General features: G+C 43.3%; 1 protein-coding gene across 4 annotated transcripts in view; it reads right to left on the minus strand.

Annotated features, from left to right (window-relative positions):
• Positions 1 to 253: 253 nt before the first annotated feature.
• LOC123606271 (STARD3 N-terminal-like protein) overlaps positions 254 to 23,200 on the minus strand; it is a 55,562-nt gene continuing 32,615 nt past the window's right edge. For 3 of the 4 annotated variants that reach the window (XM_045494383.1, XM_045494384.1, XM_045494386.1), the window contains 7 exons: positions 20,936 to 21,013; positions 18,596 to 18,673; positions 16,370 to 16,423; positions 16,138 to 16,255; positions 14,108 to 14,203; positions 1,938 to 2,013; positions 254 to 756 (listed from right to left, as the gene is read on the minus strand). In XM_045494383.1, coding sequence (XP_045350339.1) covers positions 1,955 to 2,013; positions 14,108 to 14,203; positions 16,138 to 16,255; positions 16,370 to 16,423; positions 18,596 to 18,673; positions 20,936 to 21,013 — 483 coding nt within the window. In that variant the 3' untranslated portion in view covers positions 254 to 756; positions 1,938 to 1,954. Of the gene's footprint in view, positions 757 to 1,933; positions 2,014 to 14,107; positions 14,204 to 16,137; positions 16,256 to 16,369; positions 16,424 to 18,595; positions 18,674 to 20,935; positions 21,014 to 23,200 lie in introns of all 4 variants that reach the window. The other variant, XM_045494385.1, reaches the window with a different exon arrangement.

A 23,200-nucleotide genomic window follows, 5' to 3' on the forward strand; every position in this document is an offset into this window, starting at 1 on the left:
TAGTTTATTTCAGTTCAAATTAGCCACATAAAGAGAAATGATGGCCACGGTCTTCTCTTGTTCATCCAAAAGAAGACTCTCACGTTATTTCAGAACCGTACTTCTAAGGGAAGGATACCATTTCATAATGAAAACAATGCAAAATGTCTGGGTATGCTCGAACATGCATCCACACCCCTCCGTGCCCCATTCGGTAATCCCAATACTTTAAGCCAAATACATAATGCCAAATAAGGAAAGTAAAATGACCCACTTCGATACGTTGGATTTTATTACTTTTTAAAATTGTACAAAGAGCGCGTAAGCGTGAGTTAAAAAACACGAGGGAAATGTAGGATGTTAAAAAAAGAAATACAAAAGAAATCTGAGACATGAAACAAAAAAAAAAAAAAAAACCTCCAACCCTGCAAAGCAAATTAAAAGAGATTTTGCTTACTAAAAAAGTGTTATTCCAATATATTAAGAAGTCTTTTGATCGGGAATACAGCACAAGACTCGGCTCCAAGTATTCATGGACAGATCAGACTCAGTCTCACCCAAGGCGGTGTGGCTCATCACATGATGCACCTGCCGCAGGCAGGCTCCTAAATGTACGTGGGTGTGGTAAGACGTCTATGAGGTATTACAATAAATAAGTTCCTTATCGGCCGTCCGCTGAAGTCAGCGGCGGGTGTCAGCACTTCAACCTGCAACAGGAAAGACCCCGGCTCTGGTCCTTGTCCTCCTCCAGTGACTTTCAGTGATGGATTTCTCACACTTGGAAGAAGAGACGAGAACACACGAATATTTGAGACGCAGTGTTAACAGGTAAAGTGCTACACTTTGCCCTGTATTTCGATGAGAAAGTCTGTGCGAAGCTGGGCGGCTACAAACACGTGAAGACCTGGGTGTGGCCACTTAAGAACTTATTTTAAAGCCTTCTTGAATTTGGCTGTTCACGTGCCCCCATCTCTGCTGCCTCTCAAGCACCGATGCAGAAAGCGGGGCTGGAGCGGGCTGGGGCGCAGGGGCTTTAGAAACAGGGCCCACTCGCTGCCCCCAGGCTGCCTCCAAAGCTAGTCCCTGCCTGTCCCAGCTCCTCAGCAGCTCTGAGCCCGGCACCACTTTCCTTCCGTCATCACGTGATTAGGCGGACACGCTGCCACTACAATTCACTTTGTGTTCATTTGCTGCCATTTCCGGGGTGGAAGTGTTTCCCTTTGATGACCTCAAGGGGCTGAACAACATGCTCCACCTTGAGGCCCATCAGGCTACTGCTCTGGCCAGACCACACCTTTCATCTCGGGAGCTCCACGGCACTTGGGGACACCTGGGTGCAGGTCCAGGGCGGACCCTGGTACCAGACTGGGCGGGCCCGAGTCCCAGCTCTGCCACTCGCCAGCGGTGCCCGCTGGGACGGTCACTCACCATGCTAGTCCCACTTGCCCAGGTGTAGACAGAGATGCTCGGTACCCACGTCGCGTAGGACTGCTACCCTCACCCAGCACACTAGGTAGGGTTTGTAACTGAGTAACACCTGACATGGAGACGCTCTGGCTAAGTAAACAGTAACGAACTCATTCTTACTCTGCAGAGATGTGGATGGGAAGCAGGTGTATGACAGTCAGCACTTGGCAGCAGGGATTTACGGTGTATGCAAATAATCGAATTACGATGCCGTAGGCGGGAAACTCACGTAAGGCTATGTGCCAATTTTAACTTCAGTTAGAAAAAGAAGAAATGGGAACTCTGGGGTATTTTTTATACTTTACAAATTCATACTGATGCAAAAGAATGGTAAGAAATTTCACATGAAAAAAATGTAACCATAAATTCATGTGAATGGGACAGAGCTGGCTCTAGATTTATACTCATATTCTTCGAATTTCACCTTGAATCTACTCAGAGAAACAATCCATATTTAACTAGTTTGTTGCTATGCTTTTGGTTGCACTTACTGTCACAAAAGTAGTACTCATAGTTCCAAAAGTGGTTTTTCACCGTCCTGCTTTTCTTCAGCTTCTTCTTCAGATCCTACAAGGGAGGGAAAGGGAAGGAGAAAAAGTATCAGATTCCATTAAGGACACAAGCCATTTGCTTGAAATGATAATATACGGGCATCAAATTTTATGTGGGAGGTGCATCTGCTCATTTCATCCTCAGTATTAAAGGTTGGAGTTAAAAAACTGTACCTGTAAAATAAAGTTTTACTTTATTTCTCGTAGGAAGAAAACACTTAAAATAGGATCGATCACTCATACTAATCAGTTGAATGGACTCCCCTTATGTAGTTCTGAAAGTTTTCATATAAAGCAAGAATTATTATCTACTCCTAGTCCTCTTCCTCCTCCTCTTTGCTGACAGGCTTAGGTAGTTTTCAAGTATAGATGACACTGAGCTTTGGTACAAATCATTTAATCTACTTATTTTTAATGTTTATTAATTTTTGAGAGAGAGAGACAGAGACAGAGAGAGGGAGACACAGAATCCAAAGCAGGCTCCAGGCTCCCAGCTGTCAGCACAGAGCCCAACACAGGGCTCGAACTCACAAACTATGAGATCATGACCTGAGCCGAAGTCGGACGCTTACCTCACTGAGCCACCCAGGTGCCCCAATGCTATGTTAATCTTATGGCTTATGACATATTAGCTCGAATATGTCTATAGAAACAAACTTTCCAATATTAACTGTTTAGTTCTTTTAAGGTATACAGTTGACCCTTGAACAGCATAGTTATGATCTATGCAAGTCCACTTATATTTGGGTTTTTCCGATATAGTACTGTTTTATTTTTTTATGACTTTGTTTTAATTTTTTCAAAATGTTTACTTTAGAGAGAGAGAGCACATGAGCAGGGGAGGGGCAGAAAGAGAGGGTGACATACAATCCAAAGCAGGCTCCAGGCTCTGAGCTGTCAGCACGGAGCCCGACGCAGGGCTCGAACTCATGAACCGCGAGATCATGACCTGAGCTGAAGTTGGACATTTAACAAACTGAACCACCAGGCGCCCTACTTATTTTTAAAAGTCGCTGTACCCAGTGAGTGAGAGTTTTGAGGACTTCCTGATGCCGAGAGTGACAGTGCTGTAGCACTGGGACACCGCGGTGGGTCCTGCCTTGTGAACCTTAGATTATTGGTATGTTGGAGCCCGCCATTTCATTCTGCAATTATTCCTTGAGGAAACATGTCTGACGCAATCATACTTTTTTCCATTAAGTAGATTTTACTTCTAAAAAATCTGGGAAAGGGTGCCTGGGTGGCTCAGTCAGTTAAGTGTCTGACTTTGGCTCAAGTCATAATCTCACGACTCGTGAGTTCAAACCCCTCATCAGGCTCTGTGCTGACAGCTGAACCTGGAGGCTGCTTCAGATTCTATGTCTCCCTCTCTCTCTGCTCCTCCCCCACTCACACTCTGACTCTCTCTGTCTCTCAAAAATATATAGACGTAAACATTTTTTTTTAAATCTGGGAAAAAATCTAGATGTTTGAGGGTGGGAGAAAAGCTAAATGATTATCTTATTTCCACAAAATATCTTGTATCCATTTATATTTATACAGTTCAAAACAGCATGGGAAGTGCCTATTTTATAATAAAGTAAAAGCAAATACACAATGAAAAAAACTGTATCCCGTAAGATCGTATTGATAAAAATAAAAACTTAAATACATGCATGCCAATAAGAAAGACTCTAAGAAAATAACCAGATGACTTGAATCACTTCTGGATATTCCAAAATACATACAACAAACTGACTTTATAAATTTTAAATTATCATCTTTAAAAAAGGGTATAAATAACATCAGCAGTATGGCCACACTTACGTGACATTACAAACACAAAACTAGCAGGAGACAAACTGAATTGTTAATACTGATGTGGACACAGAGTTTGAAGGACAGGTTTTTTGGTTGCTGTTCTTTTTTTTAATTTTGTTAATGTTTATTTTAGAGAGAGAGAGAGAGTGAGCAGGGAACAGGCAGAGAGAGAGGGAGACACAGAATCGGAAGCAGACTCCAGGCTCTGAGCTGTCAGCACAGAGTCCGACGCGGGGCTCGAACTCACGAACCGTGAGGTCATGACCTGAGCCGAAGTCAGACGCTTAACTGACTGAGCCACCCAGGCGCCCCTCTTTGGTTGCTGTTCTATGCACATTTTTATAAAAGGCCTGTGTTATTCTCACAATCAGGGAAGGAACATAAAAAAGGAGCAGTGGGAAGACCAAGGTACAGGTTAGGGATAGGGCCTCCTCACGCACAAAGGAAACAGCCTGCCTCACAGCTGCTTTCCTCTTGTCAGATAAGACACCTCAAACAACACATTTTTTTTTCCATTCTGAGAATGCCTGCCTGCTTTAGAGCCAAGAGCAAATCTGGTCCAGTAGAATGAACAGTGGAGAATCTGAAGAAAAGATTGTGTCCCACATCCTAACCTCATAAATGTCACACAGTCCAGGTGAGCTTGTGGTGACATAAATAGATGAAGGCACAGTGGCTGGAACGCTTCACTTTCTAGCCTATTAAATTGCTGTAAATCGTAGACACACTGGAGCCAGTTAACAAGTTCTCACTCTGAAACGAGTCTAAGGAGAATGGTCATACCTTTTCTTCCTGTTTCTGACCTTACTTTCCACCTGCCAGGCTAATAGCATTTGAGTGACAAGTGTCTTGGAATAATTTGGGAGTTCTAAATAAAGCCAAACTTCTAATTAAAACATAGGTACATTAAATAATATGTATCCTTTACATAATTCAAAAGTAAATAATAACAAGACCTTCTGGTTATGGTCAAGTGCAGTTAACAAACCTTCTCCTTGAAAAGCAACTGTTAACACTCAACTAGACGAGCAAAACTAACCATTTCAGCAGCTGGGAAATGTCCAAAGACATACAACAATCTGAGAAGTGTTTATGTTTGAAAAACTGCAGAATTCAGGGAACCACACTGGTGCTCTTGCCTGGCGTTGATCTCATTCTTCCCCCACCTCCCACCTGCTTGGGCATGAAGGTTCTTCCAAGATAGGACAGGCAGTGGGGAGCAGTGTGAGGGCGAACCGACAGACTCAGGGGTGCGCTGGCAGGAAGGCAGGGGCTGTGCTGGTCTGAGGTTGCGGTCGTGGCTGCAGCAAATGTGTGCTTGGCTGAAGCCGTGTGCACGCTTAGCGGAGACTCAGCAGAGCCCAAGCCGGCCACACACTCCTGGTCAATCCCGAGGCCTTGGACATAGGCAGAGGAGATGTGAAAAAACTCAGCCAAGAGTAGAAGCAGAGGACGACTTGATATTCCCTAAAATGTGAATGTGCTACTCAATATATACAAATAACCATTTGTCAGAGGATGGAAGTCTTTTTTTCATTTCCAGTATAATGAATGTGTACTGTTAGATTAGATTTCAGAGTCTGATATACTCATTCATCAATTCTATACATTACTCACTGTTTATCCCAAAAAATGTACTCTTAATCCCTTTCACCTATTTTACCAATCCCCCCCCCACCCCTACCACCTGCCCTCTGGTAAAAAGTCTGTTCTCTGTATTTAAGAGTCTGTTTTTTTATTTGTCTTTCATTTGTGGTTTTTTTTTTTTTTCTTTCTTAAATTCCACAAATGAGTGAAATCATATGGTACTTGTCTTTCTCTGACTGACTTACTTCACTTAGCAGAGGATGAAAGTCTTATGAAGGTGTTTGAGCACAATTTCTGTCTAATCACTAATCACTGGCGACCACAGCTAAGCTTAAAAATACATTAAAAATTAAAAATCTGAGTAGAGTTAACACTCACACACTGCAAGGGACACAATTTCACAGATTTTGCCTAAGCAATTTTCTAAGCAAAAACATAACAATAAAAGCAACCTCTGGGGGGGGAAATCGGAATCTAGAATTGCTAAAATATATTTTCAACAAAATATTTTTCAACTAAAAAAAAAGATAGGAAAAGAATCAAAAAGTGTGACTATTCTCAGGGGGAAAAACCCCGTAACAATTCAATAGAAACTGTCTCTGAATGTGTCCAGGTATTTTATCTAGCAGACAGACTTCAAAGCAGCTATTATAAATATGTTCAAGGACATACAGAAAACCACGTTTAAAGAATTAAAGGAAAACATGACCACAATAAATGAACAAATAGACTCTAAAGAATGAGACAAATTACAAAACAGAAAAGGTACTTAAAAATGTAAAATCTGGAATAGAAAAATATAATATTTAAGCAAAATATTCTCTAGAGGGGTTTAAAAGAATATTCAAGTTGGCAGAAGAAGTAATCTGTGAAACTGAAGATAGGGCTGTATAAGTTATCCGATCTTAGGAAGAGAGAAAAAGACTGAAGAAAAATTGAAAAGAGTTCAGAGACCAATGAGATAGTATATATGGAATGAACTCCCAGAGAGGCAGAAAGGAAAAAAAGAACAGAAAAAATGTTTGAAGAAACAATGGCCTAAACTCCCTCATGGCTAAAACATCCCAATTTATTTGAGAGATAATAATCTAGATATTTAATAAAGTAAAGAAATACTGATTATGATGTATACAAACAGATTCACATGTAGACACATAATAGGCAACCTGATGAGAGCCAAGCACACATGAAAAGAAAACGTAACACATTAAATTTCTTAAGAGGTCGCTAAAGCAATGCCTAGATGAAAATTCATATTCTTTTTTTTTATGTTTATTTATTTTTTAGAGAGAGAGACAGACAGACAGACTGTGAATCGGGGAGGAGCATAGAGAGAGAAGGTTTGAGAGAGGGCTCAAACCCACGAACGGCGAGATCATGACCTGAACTGAAGTCAGATGCTTAACCGACTGAGTCACCGAGGCACCCCAAAATTTATAGCTTTAAATACCTCTATCAAAAAAGAAGAAAAATCTAAAATCAATCATGGAAAAGAAGAGTAAGCTAAACTCACCCAAACAGAATAAAGGAAACAAAAATTGGAACAGAAATAACTGAAGTGGAAAACAGAAAAACAAGAGAAAAATACCAATGAAAACAAGTCCATTTTTTTGAAAATCACAAGTTTGACAAACATCAACCTAGAGTTACAAAGAAGAAATGAAAGAAGACACAAATTTCCAAAATCAAGAAAAAAAGAATATCGCTAACAACTCTACAGAAATTTAAAATAATTATAAGGAAATATTATAATTTGTGTCAACAATTACATAATTTAGAAGAAATGAATTCCTAGAAAGACACAAATTAACAAAATGGACTCGAGAAATAAAAAATCTGAATACATCTATACATAATACAGAATTAGCAATTAGAAGTGTTCCCACAAAGATAATTAATTCTTAGCCCAGATGGTTTCTTCGAAGAATCTATCAAACATTTAAAGGAGAAACAATATTAATCATTCATAAGAAGAATTCATTCAGAAAATACAGTGTTTAGGAAGACTTTCTAATGTATTCTATGAGGTCAGCATTACTGATATTAAAGCCAAAGACATAAAAAGAAAACTATAAGACCAATAGGTAAAATGTCATGAGAATCAGTATAAACATTCTCAAGAAAATATTAGCAAATCAAATCCAGAAACATAATAGTGGATCATCCAGCATGACCAAGTAGGAATTTTCCTAGATATAAACAGCTGATTTGACATCCAAATATTATTTAATGCATCACCATATTAACTGAAAATAGGACAAAAACCACATTATCATCTCAATAGATGCATATAGAGCACGTGAAGAATTTAATGCCCATTCATGATAAGAACTCCCAACACACTAAGAATAAAAGCAAACTTCCTCAACCTGATAAAGGGCATCTATGAAAACTCAGAGCTAATCGTACTTAATGATGAAAGACTGAACGTGTTCCCCCAAAGACCAGGAACAAGACAAGGATGTCTGCTCTTGAAATTTTTTATCCATCTTTATTTATTTATTTGAAAAAGAGAAAGAGAGCAAGGAAGGGGCAGAGAGAGAGGAGAGAGAATCCCAAGCTGGCTCCATTCTGTTAGTGTGTAGCCTAACATAGGGCTCAATCCCACGAACTATGAGATCATGACCTGAGATGAAATCAAGAGTCAGATGCTTACCCGACTGACTACTCAGGTGCCCTTGCTGTTGACATTTCTGTTTAACACGGTATTAAGGTTCTAGACAGTGCAACAAGGGGAAAAAAGGATATCTAACAGATTGAAAATTAAAACTAAAAGTCTTTATCCACAGATGACATAATCTTGTATGTAGATAATGCCATGAAATCTACAGGCACACAAAACCAAAACTAGAACTAAGGAACAAGCTTAGCCTTGTTGCGAAGTTCAAATTCCATAAAAATTCTATACAAAATATCAGTTGTATATTTATGTACTAGCATGGACAAATTAAAAATGAAATTAAAGGAACAATTCCATTTACTATAGAACTAAAAAGGATAAAACACTTTGGAATTAATTCAACAAAAGTAGAGCAAAACTATGCTGAAAATTACAAAACAACTCAGAGAAAAATTAAAGAATATCTACATAAATGCAAAGAGGGTCCATGTTCATCGATTACAAGATTCAATATTATTGTGATGGCAAGTCTTCCCAAATTCATCTATAAATCCACTGCAGGCTTTATTCACAAAAAATTAAGAAGCTCATGCCAAAATTGACATGAAAACACAAAAGACCTAGAACAGGCAAAATCATTTTGATAAGGAACACAATTGGGAGAACCGATAAGGTCACCTTGCAGAAGCAATGTGGGGGAGGGGCGCACCCCAAATTTGACTTGGATGTTGAAACTGATGAAGCCGCACGCAGAGGGTGTGAACAGGTTTATTACTGACACAATTTGGGGTCCTGGGGACAGCAGGACGAGCCATTCAAACAAGGTCTTAAGAGCACCTGATTTCAGAGCTCACAGAATTCAGTTACGTAATTAAGCCAGGGTGGTCCTGGTTCAGAGAGAGCATATGGGTCACCAGAAGAGAACAGAGAGACCAGAAATTAACCTGTATTTATGGTCAACTGGACTTTGATAAATGCGCTGAGTTAATTCAGTGCAAGACAGGATAGACTTTTCAACAAATGCTTCAGCTACAACCAGGTATCTGAGGGCAGAAGAGTGAACGTCACTCCTTACCTCCTCCATGTGTGAAGACTAATTCACGACGGACCATAAACTTAATGGAAGAGCTAATACTATAAAATCTTCTAGAAGAAAACATAGGAGGAAATTTTTGTGACACAGGGTTAAGGCAAGGAGTTCTTAGATGTGACCCCAAATGCATTATCCATAAAAGAATAAATCCTGATAAACTCTGACTTCATCACGATACAAAACATGAGCTTCAAAAGGCTCCAGGAAGAAAATGAAAAGACTACAACCTTGGAAAGAAGTATCTGTGCATCACAGAAGAAACTTTTATCTGATAAAGGGTTTTTATCCAGGATGTATGAAGAACTCTTACAACTCAGTAAAAAGGCAAGCAACATAACTTAAAAAAAGGGGGGGGGGTATGTGTGAAATGGACATTTCCCCAAAGAAGATATCTGAATAACTAATTAGCGCATGAACAGGTTCTTGAGGCCACCAGTCCTTATGGGCAAATGAGGACCATAGGAGATAGCACTTCACACCTGCTGGAATAACTGTGATCAAAAAGACAGCCTCGGCCATGAGGCTTGTCTGTGAGAACAAGGAGAGCAAGCCCTTACACACTGCTGGAGGGAGTGCAAGATGTGCAGCAACTCTGGAGAACGCTTTGGCAATTACTGGAAAAGTTAAACAGAAACTTGCCAAACACTCAGTGAGTCCTGTCCTAGGAATCTATAGGAAAAGAAAAACAAACGTCGCCACAAAGACATGCACTTAAAAGTTCATAGCAGGATGAGTCATAACAGCAAAACTGCCAACAATTCCAACGTCCATCCACTGATGAATAAACAAAACACTGTATATCCATACAATGGAATAGTATTGAGCCGTGCAAAGAACTTATACATAGTACAACATGAATGGCCATCAAGAACACTATCCTAAGAAGCCACATGCAGAAAACTACATATTCTGTGATTATATTGATATGAATTACCCAAAAAAGGCAAATTTTCTTTTTTCTTTTTTTTTTTTTTTTCCAACGTTTATTTATTCTTGGGACAGAGAGAGGCAGAGCATGAACGGGGGAGGGGCAGAGAGAGAGGGAGACACAGAATCGGAAACAGGCTCCAGGCTCTGAGCCATCAGCCCAGAGCCTGATGCGGGGCTCGAACTCAGGGACCGCGAGATTGTGACCTGGCTGAAGTCGGACGCTTAACCAACTGCACCACCCAGGCGCCCCAAAAAAGGCAAATTTTCAAGACAGAAAGGAGATCAGTGGTTTATCTAGGACTGCAAATAGGAGCAAGGCTTAGATACAAATATTTTCAGATGAAAAAAGTGCTCTAATATTATACTGTGAAGTTGGTTTAAAAAGTATAAATTTACTTGGGGTGCCTGGGTGGCTCAGTTGGTTAAGCGTCCAATTTCAGCTCATGTCATGATCTCACAGTTTGTGGGTTCAAGCCCCGCGTTGGGCTCTGTGCTGAAAGCTCGGAGCCTGGAGCCTGCTTCGGATTCTTTACTTCTTCTCTGCCCCTCCCCAGCTCATACTCTGTCTCTCTCTCTCTCTCTCTCAAATATAAACATAAAACACTTTTTAAAAAGTGTAAATTTATTTAAAATCATGCAATTGCACACTTACGATGGATGAATTTTATGGTATGAAAATTATAACTCAGTCAAGCTATTCTTTTTTTTTTTAAATAAAGATTATGTAGTATCCTCGGCAGTGACGTTTCAATACAATTTACCATTCTTAATAAAAATCATAAAAACTGTCTTTCAAATCTATTGATTATACATGGGGTGACTATAGAATTCATCATCTAAACAAGAACATTTCCTACAGATCAAAGCGGTTCTAATAATCATTACTTGGGGCCACAGGAGTAAGTCAAGACTACCCAGGGCAAACCAGCATGCATGGCTGCTTGCTATTAGAAAGTGTCAAACAAGGGTGCTGGGGTGGCTCAGTCGGTTAAGCATGCGACTTCGGCTCGGGTCATGATCTCATGGTTTGTGGATTCGAGCCCCGTTTCAGGCTCTGTGCTGACAACTTGGAGCCTGGAGCCTGCTTGGTTTTCTGTGTCTCTCTCTCTGTCCCTCCCCCACTCGTGCTGTCTCTCAAAAATAAATAAATGTTAAAAAATTTTTTTAAAAAGTGTCCAATTTGAATTATACCGTCTTCTTCTAGACTTGCTTATTATCACAGATTATATAATGCAATTGAGCTATTCTTCAATTTAAGTATTAAGATGATTTAGAAGACGATTTACAAGGTGACGAACTATCTTTTCCTCAGCATCACGGCTGTCTGACCGCCATAACAACTTGAGCCCAATCATCTGACAAGGCTTGTGCTTCCTCATCCTTCCACTGAATACACAGGTGAGCAGGACATGGTTAGACCCACAAAGAAACCTCCCAACAAACCACCCTTACATTCCTTAGAAGTACATGTCACGAAAAGGTTCTAACTTTCAGAATCTCTCTGATGCTAAAATTCAAGCGACTCCTTTACAAGGAAAAATACTAACATTTTAATTTTTGGTGACTCTGATTTCTTTCTCCCGGCCTATTGAGCCAGCCATGCTTTAGAGGAGAACCTTCTTTTCTAGATACATTAATTCCAATAATAGGTTTTTCAAACACGTTTATTTATTTTGAGAGAGAGAGGGAGAGAGCCAGGGAGAGAGGGAGACAGAGAATCCCAAGCAAGCTCCATGCCCTGCACACAGAACCCAACATGGGATTGATCTCATGAACCATGAGATGATGACCTGAGCTGAAAGAGGTGGCCACCCAACTGACTGAGCCCTGCAATAACAGTTTTTAATTTTAATTCTTTCCTAACTTGCATCTTCATACAATGAAATATAATACAATAGAGTAAGTCACATTGAACCCTCCTTCTCTCCCGACTATTTACCTGCATTTTGTCTTGAACAAAGCAGCTACCTGAACACCCGGACCATGTTCAAGGTCAGTTTCATAATCCAATGAACTGGTCATGCTCCCAACCTCCACTAGGTGGGGGTAAAAGTCAGAGGCAGGAAGCCAATGGATTCAGGACTGGAAAGTTTGATGAAGAATGTCTAAGGTGTAACTCCTCCCATTATCATTATCCGGCTGTTCTGAACTTCTAATTGGGTAAAGATATCAGCACCAAGAACTTTTATGAGTCCTAGAAAAATAAAAGCTAGATAAAAGCATGAACAACAATGCGAACTCCCTTTTTTCAGAAGAATGACTCCTATGACATAAAAAAAACCACAATGAAATAACCCTCATAGCGAGGTAATGAAAAATTGAATACTTATATTGAGTATCTGCCGCCTGAAAAAGAGATTGGCTCCTAGTTCATATCTGTATTTTGTCTGACCCCATGCTTAGATCCAACATAGTCTAGAGAATATCAAGTTAGGGTTTCTAGTTAAGTAAATACATTAGTGCTGAGAACTTTTACTAGTGTTAGAAAAATAACAGCTGTGCAAAAGCACGGACTAAATTGTGAACTGCCTTCATGCCAAAAGAACAAGTCCTATGACATACCAAATATCTCCCCGAAGTAACCCTCATACTGAGGTAATGAGAGTTTGATACTTCTTTGACCTTCTGCTGACTGAGAAGAGAAATTCTGCCAATTCACATCTGTAGTTCATCTGAACCTATGCTTTCCTGATTTAACCTACTTTAATATCAAATACGAATAGCCCAGGATATCAAGTTACTTTGAGTTCCAATGATTGACTATCTCACATTGCTGGGCCTTTGATCTTTCACATGGCTCTTTCTGCCTGGAATCTGCTTTACTATCCTATGTGTGTGTGTTTCAAATAGTTACTAAGCTCAATGCGGGGAATGAAATAACGCAGTCTCTCTAACTCAAGTTTCCACCCCAGTGATACAACGAGGCCAGGTCAGGGCTGAAGGCAGTGCAGCCCGCACAGGTGGGAGAAATGTCCTAGGAAATGCAGAGAATGTTCTCCCAGGAGCCAGAGGGTAGGGGTGCGGTGGGACAGCCTTCTCTCCCGAGTGTGGAGAGCAGGCCTGCGGAGGGACAGTGTGACAAACAGAAAAAGCAAGCTGCCCGCTGGCTTGATGGCTTGGGCTCACAACGTTTTCAGCAAAGCTAAGAAGAGAACACACGGAGACGGTCCCAGGAGGTCGGACAACTGGGTAATGAGGTCAAAATGGTGCTTTCTGCCAGGCTCAGGACCCAGGACTTCTTAATCCTTTCTGCCACTGAAGGCTTCTGGGCAGGGGAAGAGGTGGTCACTGCTGCGTTTCCATTAATACTGAGAGGCCCCACATGGATCAGCTGTGAGCGCGGATTCCAGCACTGAGCCGGGGTTCAGATCCCACCACCTCCTACTCCTCCAGAGACCTTGCACAAATGATTCCCCTCTCTGTGCCTCAATCTGATGGTCTCTGAAATAGGGATAATGAGACTCCCACCGCATCGAGTGGTTTGAGGAAGCCATACGACAATGCAATTGTTATATTTGACATGGCGCTCTGGCGGGGCAGGGAGAGGGTGACCGAGGCAGCAAATGGCTGCAGAAACCAAAGCAGGAAATGCTGAAGGGAAGGTGGAGTAGACAGGAAGTGGTGCCGTGAATGAGATAAAGGAGGCAGAAATACAGAGGGTGGAAATGGCCTGGAGAAGGCAGGGATGTGAGGCCTAAGAAAGGGCCGAGTCCCCAGGGAGGCTCTGCTTTCTTCACGGGCAACAGCTCAGAGAGAGCTGCACCCTCAGACACGGGGACCCGGGAGGAAGGTCGGGCTAGGGGATGACGGGTAAGAAGAGGAGCGGACCCTTCCCCTCGTCTGCCTGTGGTCTGAGATGCACATGGCCGGTCACACGGGGTCTGTGTCCCCGGGTTACACGTATTTTACACTCCGTGTCTCCCCACTGCTCCCACATCAAGACCACGTCTCGGTTATTTCCGTCTCCTACGTGCCTGCGCTGTGAGATGTCTGCTCAGCAGCGTTCTGACAGGAGAGGGAGGGAGGGCTGAGCTTTTGAATGATGGATGAAAACACAGACGATAATCACATTTTTGTTACCTGCTTCAGATTCAGGAGGAGAATAAAACTGACCATCAGAAAGACCTCCAGGTATGAGTGCCGCCCTCTCCGAAGCATCCTGAACTATCAGGAGTCCTGGAAGGGAAGAAATTCAGAGGCTGAGAGTGACGTCACGGTTCTGGTAGCTTCTCGGCGAGGTTACGCACAATAAAATGGTGTCGTTGCTACGCTAAAAAAGAGAAAAACCCTTGCCAGAAAGAAAATCTTTCAAACAAAAAATAGGTTTTGTTATCACACTATGAACCAGTGCTGTGAGGGCACATGGCAGCAGACTTAAAAACCTGCCTGTGACTCAGGGATTCTTTGAGTCAGTATTTATGGCTCTTTCCCTGGAGAACACTTTCCTCCCTGCAGAAATCACCATAATCAAAACCAAAGCACAAAGCAAAACCACCTGGTAGGTCATACAAATGGCCTCCCGTATTCACTTCGTTAGGGAAATAGCAAATGTAAGGCACAATAAGTGGAGAGACTTGTATAAATGTGGAAAGCGTCAGTAAGATGGGGAAGAAAGATTTATTATTTAAAAAGGTCCCCCCAGAAAAGGGAATTGAACAAATACAGAAAAGGGGAGGAACTGACGTGGAAGCTCAGGACGGGCGCCCGCGAGCACAGGGAGCCTCTGCGGCGAGTCTCGTCCGGAGCTGAGCGAACACGAGAGAAGCTGGAGGAAGCCGCGGCTGAATCGCAGGTGCAGGTGTGAGCTCACTGCCTGCTCGTGACCGTGAGCGTACCCTCTGCTCCACGTTTTCATCCATGCCAGTTCTGCCCTGTTAGTGCCTTTGAACGTGGTGGCATCACTCTCGCATTCAAGCCCCAGGGACATTAACAGCTGATATGCTTTCACCCAAGCTCGATTTGATGTTTATACACGAGTCCAAAAGCGACTTCCATTAGATGTACCTGCCCTGCTCCACAACAGGTTTTCATACAAGCACAGAGGACACAGGACAGAAGACTTATCTAGGTCTGACAGGTGTTTAAAATGCACTCTTGAATAATAATTCTGTTCTTATAGATTTCTACTCTGTAAATGAGATTACTCAAAATAAATCCATTTACATGTTTACTCATTCTCCGTTATCCCTTGACGTTACAATCATACTTCACTTTCTCTAGGACATAGGACCTTATTTTTCCTATTTTGCAGGGCAATCTGAGCCAGACGCCTGAAGGACCTAACCATGGCATGTGGTAAAAGGCCTGGGTCTCTGTACTGAGTTTCAAACATGTCACCGCCAGAGGGCAGATGTGGCCCGTGGGCTTCTACTCAGGCCATCATGCAGAGAGGAATTCTAGCCCCATACTGAATCATGCAGCTCAGTCCATCACTGGGCCTTCCTGGTCAGTATCCACATGAGTCCACGCAGGAGATGACGGCCGCCCCGCAGGGCTCATGGTCACAGATTGCTAGGAGTCCCTCCGCTACTCACAGGGGGAGGTGGACCCTGAGCTGAGCACACGTGTCTGGCCGCTGTCTTCCCCCTCCCGCCCTCTGGGTTCCTCACTCACCCACCCCTCTCCCCCACCAGGCACCCCCTGTGCTAATTGGGGCCCCTTCCAGGCCACCGCCTGCCGTAAGGTAGCAACGTGAGACTTGGCAGGATCGCGGACTCTGAGACTTACTGTCTCAGCTCAGCCTATCCTGTCTGCCATCCCTGTGTCCCTAAGGAACAGTCCTCTTCAGATGCACAAAGTGCTTGGTGTCCTGGGACCACGATCACTGGGGATAAGGAAGTGTTGGCTGTTTCTGCTGTCTGACTGTCCCTCTCACCAGGGCTCACACTTTCTTCCAGAGAAGTCTGGCTTCACAGCTCCAGAGAGGAGCCACGTGCTCTCACTGTCCTGTCCTCTGCCTTGCTCTGGATTTCTGCTGGGTCCTCTGCACGGTGGAGACCCGAGACCCGCCTACCCCATCCAGTGTGGCTCCCTTCAAATCTGACTTCCAGGCTCTTCCTTCTGGCTCGGTCCCCAGCCCATCTGAGGAGCCTAACCTGGGAGACACTTACTGTTTTCCTCTTCCGCCTCTTGAGGTAACACTTTGAAATCCAGGAACCACGTCTCAATCCAGGCAAGGAGGAACGAAATGATGGGTAGCACGTAGCCGAAAGCCCCTTGAGAGAAAAGCTGGAAGGACAGACGTGACCAGGAGAGGGAAATGCAGTTACCAGGAGCTCACACTGGAACATGAGCCTTCGCCAGTATAGACGGTAATTGTACACAAAACGTGGGAGGCTGTACCTTTGAGAGGATCACTTTTGCAAGTAAAAAGGCACTGGTCACTGCTGTCGTCAGCTGAAAGACACATAACCCAGCACCATTCGAGTTAGACATTTTACGCTGGGAAGCCCCCTCCTCACAAAGAGACCTGTCGGCGCCAGAAGCACCTAAGGCCTGGAGCAGCTCTGCCAGCCCGGGCCCTCCCACATCACCCTGTCCCCAGCCCCTAAACGCAGACGGGGCCACAGTGGGCTTCTCCGTGGTGCCCGATCCCTGACTGGCTACGCATGCTACCCTTCCTCCCTCGGTCTAGCAGGTCAGCGACCCACCTCCCTCGGTCTAGCAGGCTGGTGTGCTGGGACACTCAGGTTTGTCCCCCACAAGTTCCAACCTGCAAAGACCTCTCCCCACAGGAGGGACCCCTGGAATACAGAGCCAGGGCTCCCCCTGGTGGTTGGGGAGCCCAGAGACAATCCCACGGGACCTGGGCCTTGTCCCTCCTTCCTCCAACTAGGATCCTAGCAATGTGACAGCTGACCAGTGTGATGTCCACAGTAGCCTTGACTGACAGAATGGAGGTCAGGGGACATGGGTGTCAAGCTCAGGAAGTATTAACCAAGTGCAGGGTCAGCATTGTTAGCAAACTGCCACACACACACACACACACACACACACACACACACACACACCCCAGCCAGTTGAGCTACCTGGAAGAGAAGGTATTTTACATTCTGACACTAATTAACTTTGTATGCTGACAGTACATTTTTAGGTATCAGGTGACTCAACCTTCTGTTCCAGCTGGCTGGTCCCTCCCTGCAAATGTTTTTAAAAAGAAGAATCAAAACCAATCAAATGGATGCGCTGAACATGACCTGCCACTTCATAATTTGGTTTAGATATTAAAGACACTTTCTGAAGAGTCAGTGAATGTCACTCACTTTCCTGAAACAAATTTGAGACAGATGGTCTGACAAATACTAGTGCATATTAAGGAGACCCTAGAAAACTGGGAAGAAACCATCGCCACAGCTATTTGGTACCAGCAGAAACGTATTCAGGAAAGGGACTCAAGTCTGGCTACTACTGTCAGCCTACATCTGAGATACATTAGCTTGGGGTTCAACTGACAGTCTTGATGTCAGCCCTATGATTCTGCGGATGCTCGGAAGAGATGGCCCAGGGAGATGTGGCTCCTGTGGACTGTGTCTCGGGAAAGAAGCACAACCCCATCCTCAGCTGGGCACGCCACACTGGCCCACACTGACTGAGGCCTCACTCCAGAAACAAAACTGTAGGCTGTTCCTGAGCAGGCCACTCCAGCTTGGGGAGCTCAGCATTCCCCCCATATACCCTTCTTAGAGCTCTCAAAAAGGCGAGTGTTCTGGCATCTGTGACCATGGCAAAAATAATTGAGGCAGAATGGCTTATAATTCTTCTTTCAACCAATAAATATTTACCGAGGGTGAACAGCATGTGCCAAAGCTCTGTGCTAGATGCAAAGAAACAGGGATGAGTAAAAAACACCACTGCCTTCAAGAAGCCTGAAGGCAACCGTAAAAGGCAGCGTGGGAACTTTTCCCTTTAAGACTGGAAGGAGGGTGGGGCGCCGGGTGGCTCAGTCGGTTGGGCGTCCACGTCCGACTTTGGCCCAGGTCATGATCTCGCGGTTCGTGAGTTCGAGCCCCACGTCAGGCTCTGTGCTGACAGCTCGGAGCCTGGAGCCTGCTTTGGATTCTGTGTCTCCCTCTCTCTCTGCCTCTCCCCCACTCACTCTGTCTCTCTCAAAAATAAACATTAAAAAATTTTAAAAGAAGACTGGAGGGAGGGGAGGGGATAAAACAGCAAGAAAAGTAATGATCAAAATAAGCAGCAAGTCAGTCACGAAAAATCACCAACGAGCAAAGGGGAAATTTTCCAAGTATCTTTGTGACAGAGGTACTGATCTTATCACTCATCTGTAAAATGCAGTAGAGGGCGAGTTGGTGCATGGCAAAGAACCACTGATGGGTCCCTACGTTCCTCAACTGGGGCGGTATCCGTAGAGACAAAGGTAGGAACTCATCACTACTGGAACAAAGCCCTGGTCTTAAACCTACGGAAGTGTGGAGGAAGGGGCCTCGGGAAAAGCTGGTAGAATTCATCCCAGATGAGAGGTGCATTTGGGCCCAGCCCAGCCCTGTTGTGAGCGGGCCTGGGCCAGCAGCACTGGAGGAGACGGACCGCTCACCGTGGTGACATACTCACCGCTATTGCCCACCAATGGCGCAGTCTGCATACGGCATACGCGAGGATTAACACTTTAAATCGAAAAACTGCCAAGAGCTAGATTAAAACAAAAATGACAAGGTAAGTTAAAAAAAAAAATAGATACAAATATAAGATCACTGAGTTTTAGGAAGAACCCACCAAAGTGTCTTCATCATTCTGTTTAGCTGAAGGCTGCCACAGACCGCCACCGGTCCAAAGACTGGCTTGTGAGATCAAGCCCCACGTCAGGCTCTACTCTGATAGCGTGGAGCCTGCTAGGGATTCTCTCTCTCCCTCTCTCTCTGCCACTCCCCTGCTCACATTCTCTGTCTCAAAATAAATAAGCTTAAAAGAAAAGTTCAAAAAAGTGTGTTTTCCAACAATCCTCAAACTTAGTTTAGCTTCTCTATTCATTCCAACTCTATCCCTGTGTTCTGGATTTGGCAAAAAATATAAGTCTTGGGGTACCTGGGTGGCTCAGTAAGTTAAGTGGCCGACTTTGGCTCAGGTCATGCTCTCACAGTTCCTGAGTTCAAACCCTGTGTCAGGCTCTGTGCTGACAGCTCGGAGCCTGGAGCCTGCTTCGGATTCTGTCTCCCTCTCTCTCTGCCCCTCTCCCACTCACACTCAGTCTCTTTCTCTCTCAAAAATAAATATTAGAAAAAATATTTTTAAAAAAAGTATGAGTCTTCTTCAGCCCTCTATCTCAAAGTCTCCTGGGTGCCAAGGTTTCCTGGAAGCTGTGTCCACTTTCCAGGCCAGATATGCCAGTCCTTTCAGTTTGAGCTAATGGGCTCCACCTATCCGTCCAGGACCATTAAGTCCCTACGCATAAAGGACAGACAACCCTTGGTGGTCTAGCTGGTAGATGAACCTGGCTTCCTGGCTGAGGCTATGTGAAGATAAATTCAGCAAGGGAAATAAGAGAAGAGAAATCAATCTTGCTATTACATGTCAATAGCTTTAGAAGAAAGAAATATCAAGAGATGTGGGATGTGACATGCTCTTTCCCCCTGCTTCAATGACCTGGCGCAGGTAGGCGAAGACGCTGAAACCATGAAACTCACTTTCCTCCTGTGACAAACGAGGGGATTAAATTGTATCAGTGGTTTTCCAGACGTTCTGTAGCAGCCAAACACTTTTTCAGCACAATCCTACTGGAACTCAAATGTACCGTACAGATAAAAATGGAACCACCTAGGCTGCAAGGGGCTATGACAGGGAACCCTAACCTCTACTTCCCGGAAGCCTTACCTCCTTCCCCACACACTTCTGCAGCCCCCTTCAAAAATAAAACCACCACAACACAAAAGCCTTTCTAGTATAATTTGAAAACCACTAGAAAATATAATCACCCGATTATTAAAATTCTCGACCAAAAATAATGATGATGTTGATTAGTGACTGCAGGTGGTTCTCTGAGTTTCTTGGAGGTATCTATCCTTGGGCTAAATGTTTTCCATATAGTATTTCATTTACTTTTTAGAACTATGGTGATCTCATTTTACATATGAAAAACTGAAGTTTAGACCCAATATATTAAAAGATGGATACAAATAGTGATAGCGTTGTGAATCAAACCCAGGTTTTTCTGACGTGAAGGGTCCTACTCTTAACCGGTGTGCATAAAGCTTCTAGAGATAGTGATTAATGGGGTTAAAATCAATTTGGAGGAACTCACCGCGAACATTAATTGCCTATCCCGCATCCAACACAACGTTAGAACCTGACTTGCTTACACCATCCGCTACAAAGAGATACCAGGAAGAGGTACCAAGCCCAATGAAAGTCACAGAATGCCCTAGAAAGAGTGCAAGCATTTCTTTGAATGAAATGAAGGCCTCATCCACAGAGAACTGCACCTGTGTAATTCCGTAACTGACTAATGTTGCTCAGGATTACCAATATGGAACTTTCCTCAAAAACTATTCTAGAAAAACGAAACAGTATTATTAAAAGTACACTCAGAAATCTATCTCAAGGTAGAAAAGGAATGGCATTTTCATCAAGTTATTATATAAATAGGTCACTTTCCCTTTTAGTGATTAGGACACATCCACGGCTCCTACGAAAAGAATAAAGGCTCTCCTCCAAGAAAACAGAATGGCTCCTTCTGCTGCCTTCCCTTATCTCTCATTTCTCTCCTCCCTATGACCAAACAATTCCTTACAGCGAGAGAGAGAGCGTTGACTCGGCCAGTAACTGAGGGGAAAGAAAGACAGTGTTCAGGAGAGGACAAAAGAATGGCACAGACTAGGAGATCTATTCAGGGGAAATTTACCTTTTGGTTACAGATTCATCATATCTGAAATAAAATGGAAAACAGAAAATACTTACAAATATATCGAAGTAAGAGGAGTAGTAGTCATAGCGCACTACCTCCTTCTCTAAGGTGTTCTCAATGCCTCCATTCACCTGGGAAAGATGGTGAGAAGTAAAACTGAGAGGTTTACGTGTGAAAATAATACAAGAAAATATACAACTAAGGTTGTTCTCGTATACACTTTTCTGCCTACCATCTCAGAACCCTGGAATGTTAAAACGGGAGGAACGAAACACGCATCAACTCTAATAGAAAAATGCTGAGTAGTATTTCCCACTTCAATTCTGAATTCATTCACTCGACAAATATAAACATATAATGAAAAACAATGCCTTGTAAAAAACTAGTTCCTACTTTGGCAAACTAAAATGTTCAAAAATGATTCTTTTTCTCTTCTAAGACAAAATCTTCAAACATACCAATGTATAATTTTAAAGAAGACAAGTCACATTCCTCCAAGCCTGCCCTCACTTTCTGACCAGCCTCTGCTGTTTAAGGTCTTGGAAGGCCAACGGGTCCCCTGATCTTAGCAAAGATCAATGACAGCAGTTACTGTGACACAAGATAGAGGTTCAGATACTCTCTCTGGTTTTTCTTTTTTATTTGTTCCTGGCATTTGAAAATCCTGCCCTCTTAGCAATTTTCATATATACTTTTCATTTGATAGATAATGAAATAAGGGGAAGACCAGACCTACAATCAAATGTGATGAAGTTACAGTGAATGATGAAAATCAGCCCTAAGATGATAAACTTTGTCCTCTCTCGATTCTCCTATCAAGATGAATTTTAAACGATCAAGTTCAGATTCTACATATTACACTATAGAAAATATTGTTTTAAAAATCAAGTAGGGGCGCCTGGGTCGCTCAGTCAGTTAAGTGTCTGATTTCGGCTCAGGTCACGATCTCGCGGTTCATGAGTTTGAGCCCCGCGTCGGACTCTGTGCTGACAGCTCAGATCCTGGAGCCTGCTTCTGATGCTGTGTCTCCCTCTCTCTCTGCACCTCCCCCACTCCAGTTCTGTCTCTGTCTCTCTTTCTCTCAAATAAACATTAAAAAATTAAAAAAAAAAATTTTTTTTAACATTTATTCATTTTTTGAGAGACAGAGAGCACAAGCAGGGGAGGGGCAGAGCGAGAGGGAGACACAGTATCTGAAACAGGCTCCAGGCTCTGAGCTGTCGGCACAGAGCCCGATGCGGGGCTTGAAGTCATGAAATGTGAGATCGTGACCTGAGCTGAAGTCGGAGGCTCAACCAACTGAGCCACCCGGGCGCCCTAAAAAATTAAAAAAAAAATCAAGTAATGGAATGTGTGTCTGGCACCTGCGGCAGCACCCAAGCAGACACCACAACTGTTAGGGCCCGTGGATTAGGGCACAGGACGTACAACAGTAAATTCCCATTTCCGATCTGGAGTACACACATCGTTTGTCCTGGTAAACTGATGGAGATATCTGAAAAAGGACAAAGTGAAGGAGGATGAGCCAAAGACCTGGGCAAAGGGGGAGAAAATTAATAAGGAACACCCCTGCGAGGTTTGCTAATCGGCCTAACTGGAATTAAAGTTGCCCCAAGGGAAGGCTCCTCTTCGCTTAGATACTTTTACAAGTATATGTATTTGTTATTCAAATGAAAGTTTACTATAAACACTAGTCAGTACTTTAAAATCTCTTAAGGGGGTTTAGATTTCTGTGTAGTTTGTGCAGATGGGCTATAGATGTGCTTGACTATAGATCCCTAATAACAAACAGAACAGAAAACTTGGGAGCAAAAGGAAATAATTATTAAAAGGCAACCAACCATGTAGTCTTATCAAGTGTGTCTGTCCAGACTAAGGAAGCTTACCAGGCTCTAAAATACTAAAAGAATGATTATTCTAAGTGACCTAGGGCGCAGAGACCACCCTCCTGGCTGAGAGCCCGGGAATCAAGCTGCTGATAACAGTTCTTCAGTAGAAAAAGGTTTTCCACGGTATCTGCATACTTTAAAAGACCCTGATTTTGCCTGGCCTTTAAACAGAGAAATCGAAAATCTATTACCTAGAGCTCCAACTTGTGCTCTAAATTCTCAATTTCAAAACCTCTGGCTCTACCTCAAGATGTCCCCCATAGATTTGTCTTTAGTTTCACATGGTATCTCTTCCCACAATTCTGACAGAGCTGATCCTATTCTTTTTATATTCTATCATTAGAAATCTTGAGTCCTGGGGCACCTGGGTGGCTCAGTTGGTTGAGTGTCCGACTTTGGCTCAGGTCAGGATCTCACGGTCTGCGGTCT

This window comes from Leopardus geoffroyi, chromosome A2 (assembly GCF_018350155.1).
Source record: "Leopardus geoffroyi isolate Oge1 chromosome A2, O.geoffroyi_Oge1_pat1.0, whole genome shotgun sequence".
NCBI classification, from domain to species: Eukaryota; Metazoa; Chordata; class Mammalia; order Carnivora; family Felidae; genus Leopardus; species Leopardus geoffroyi.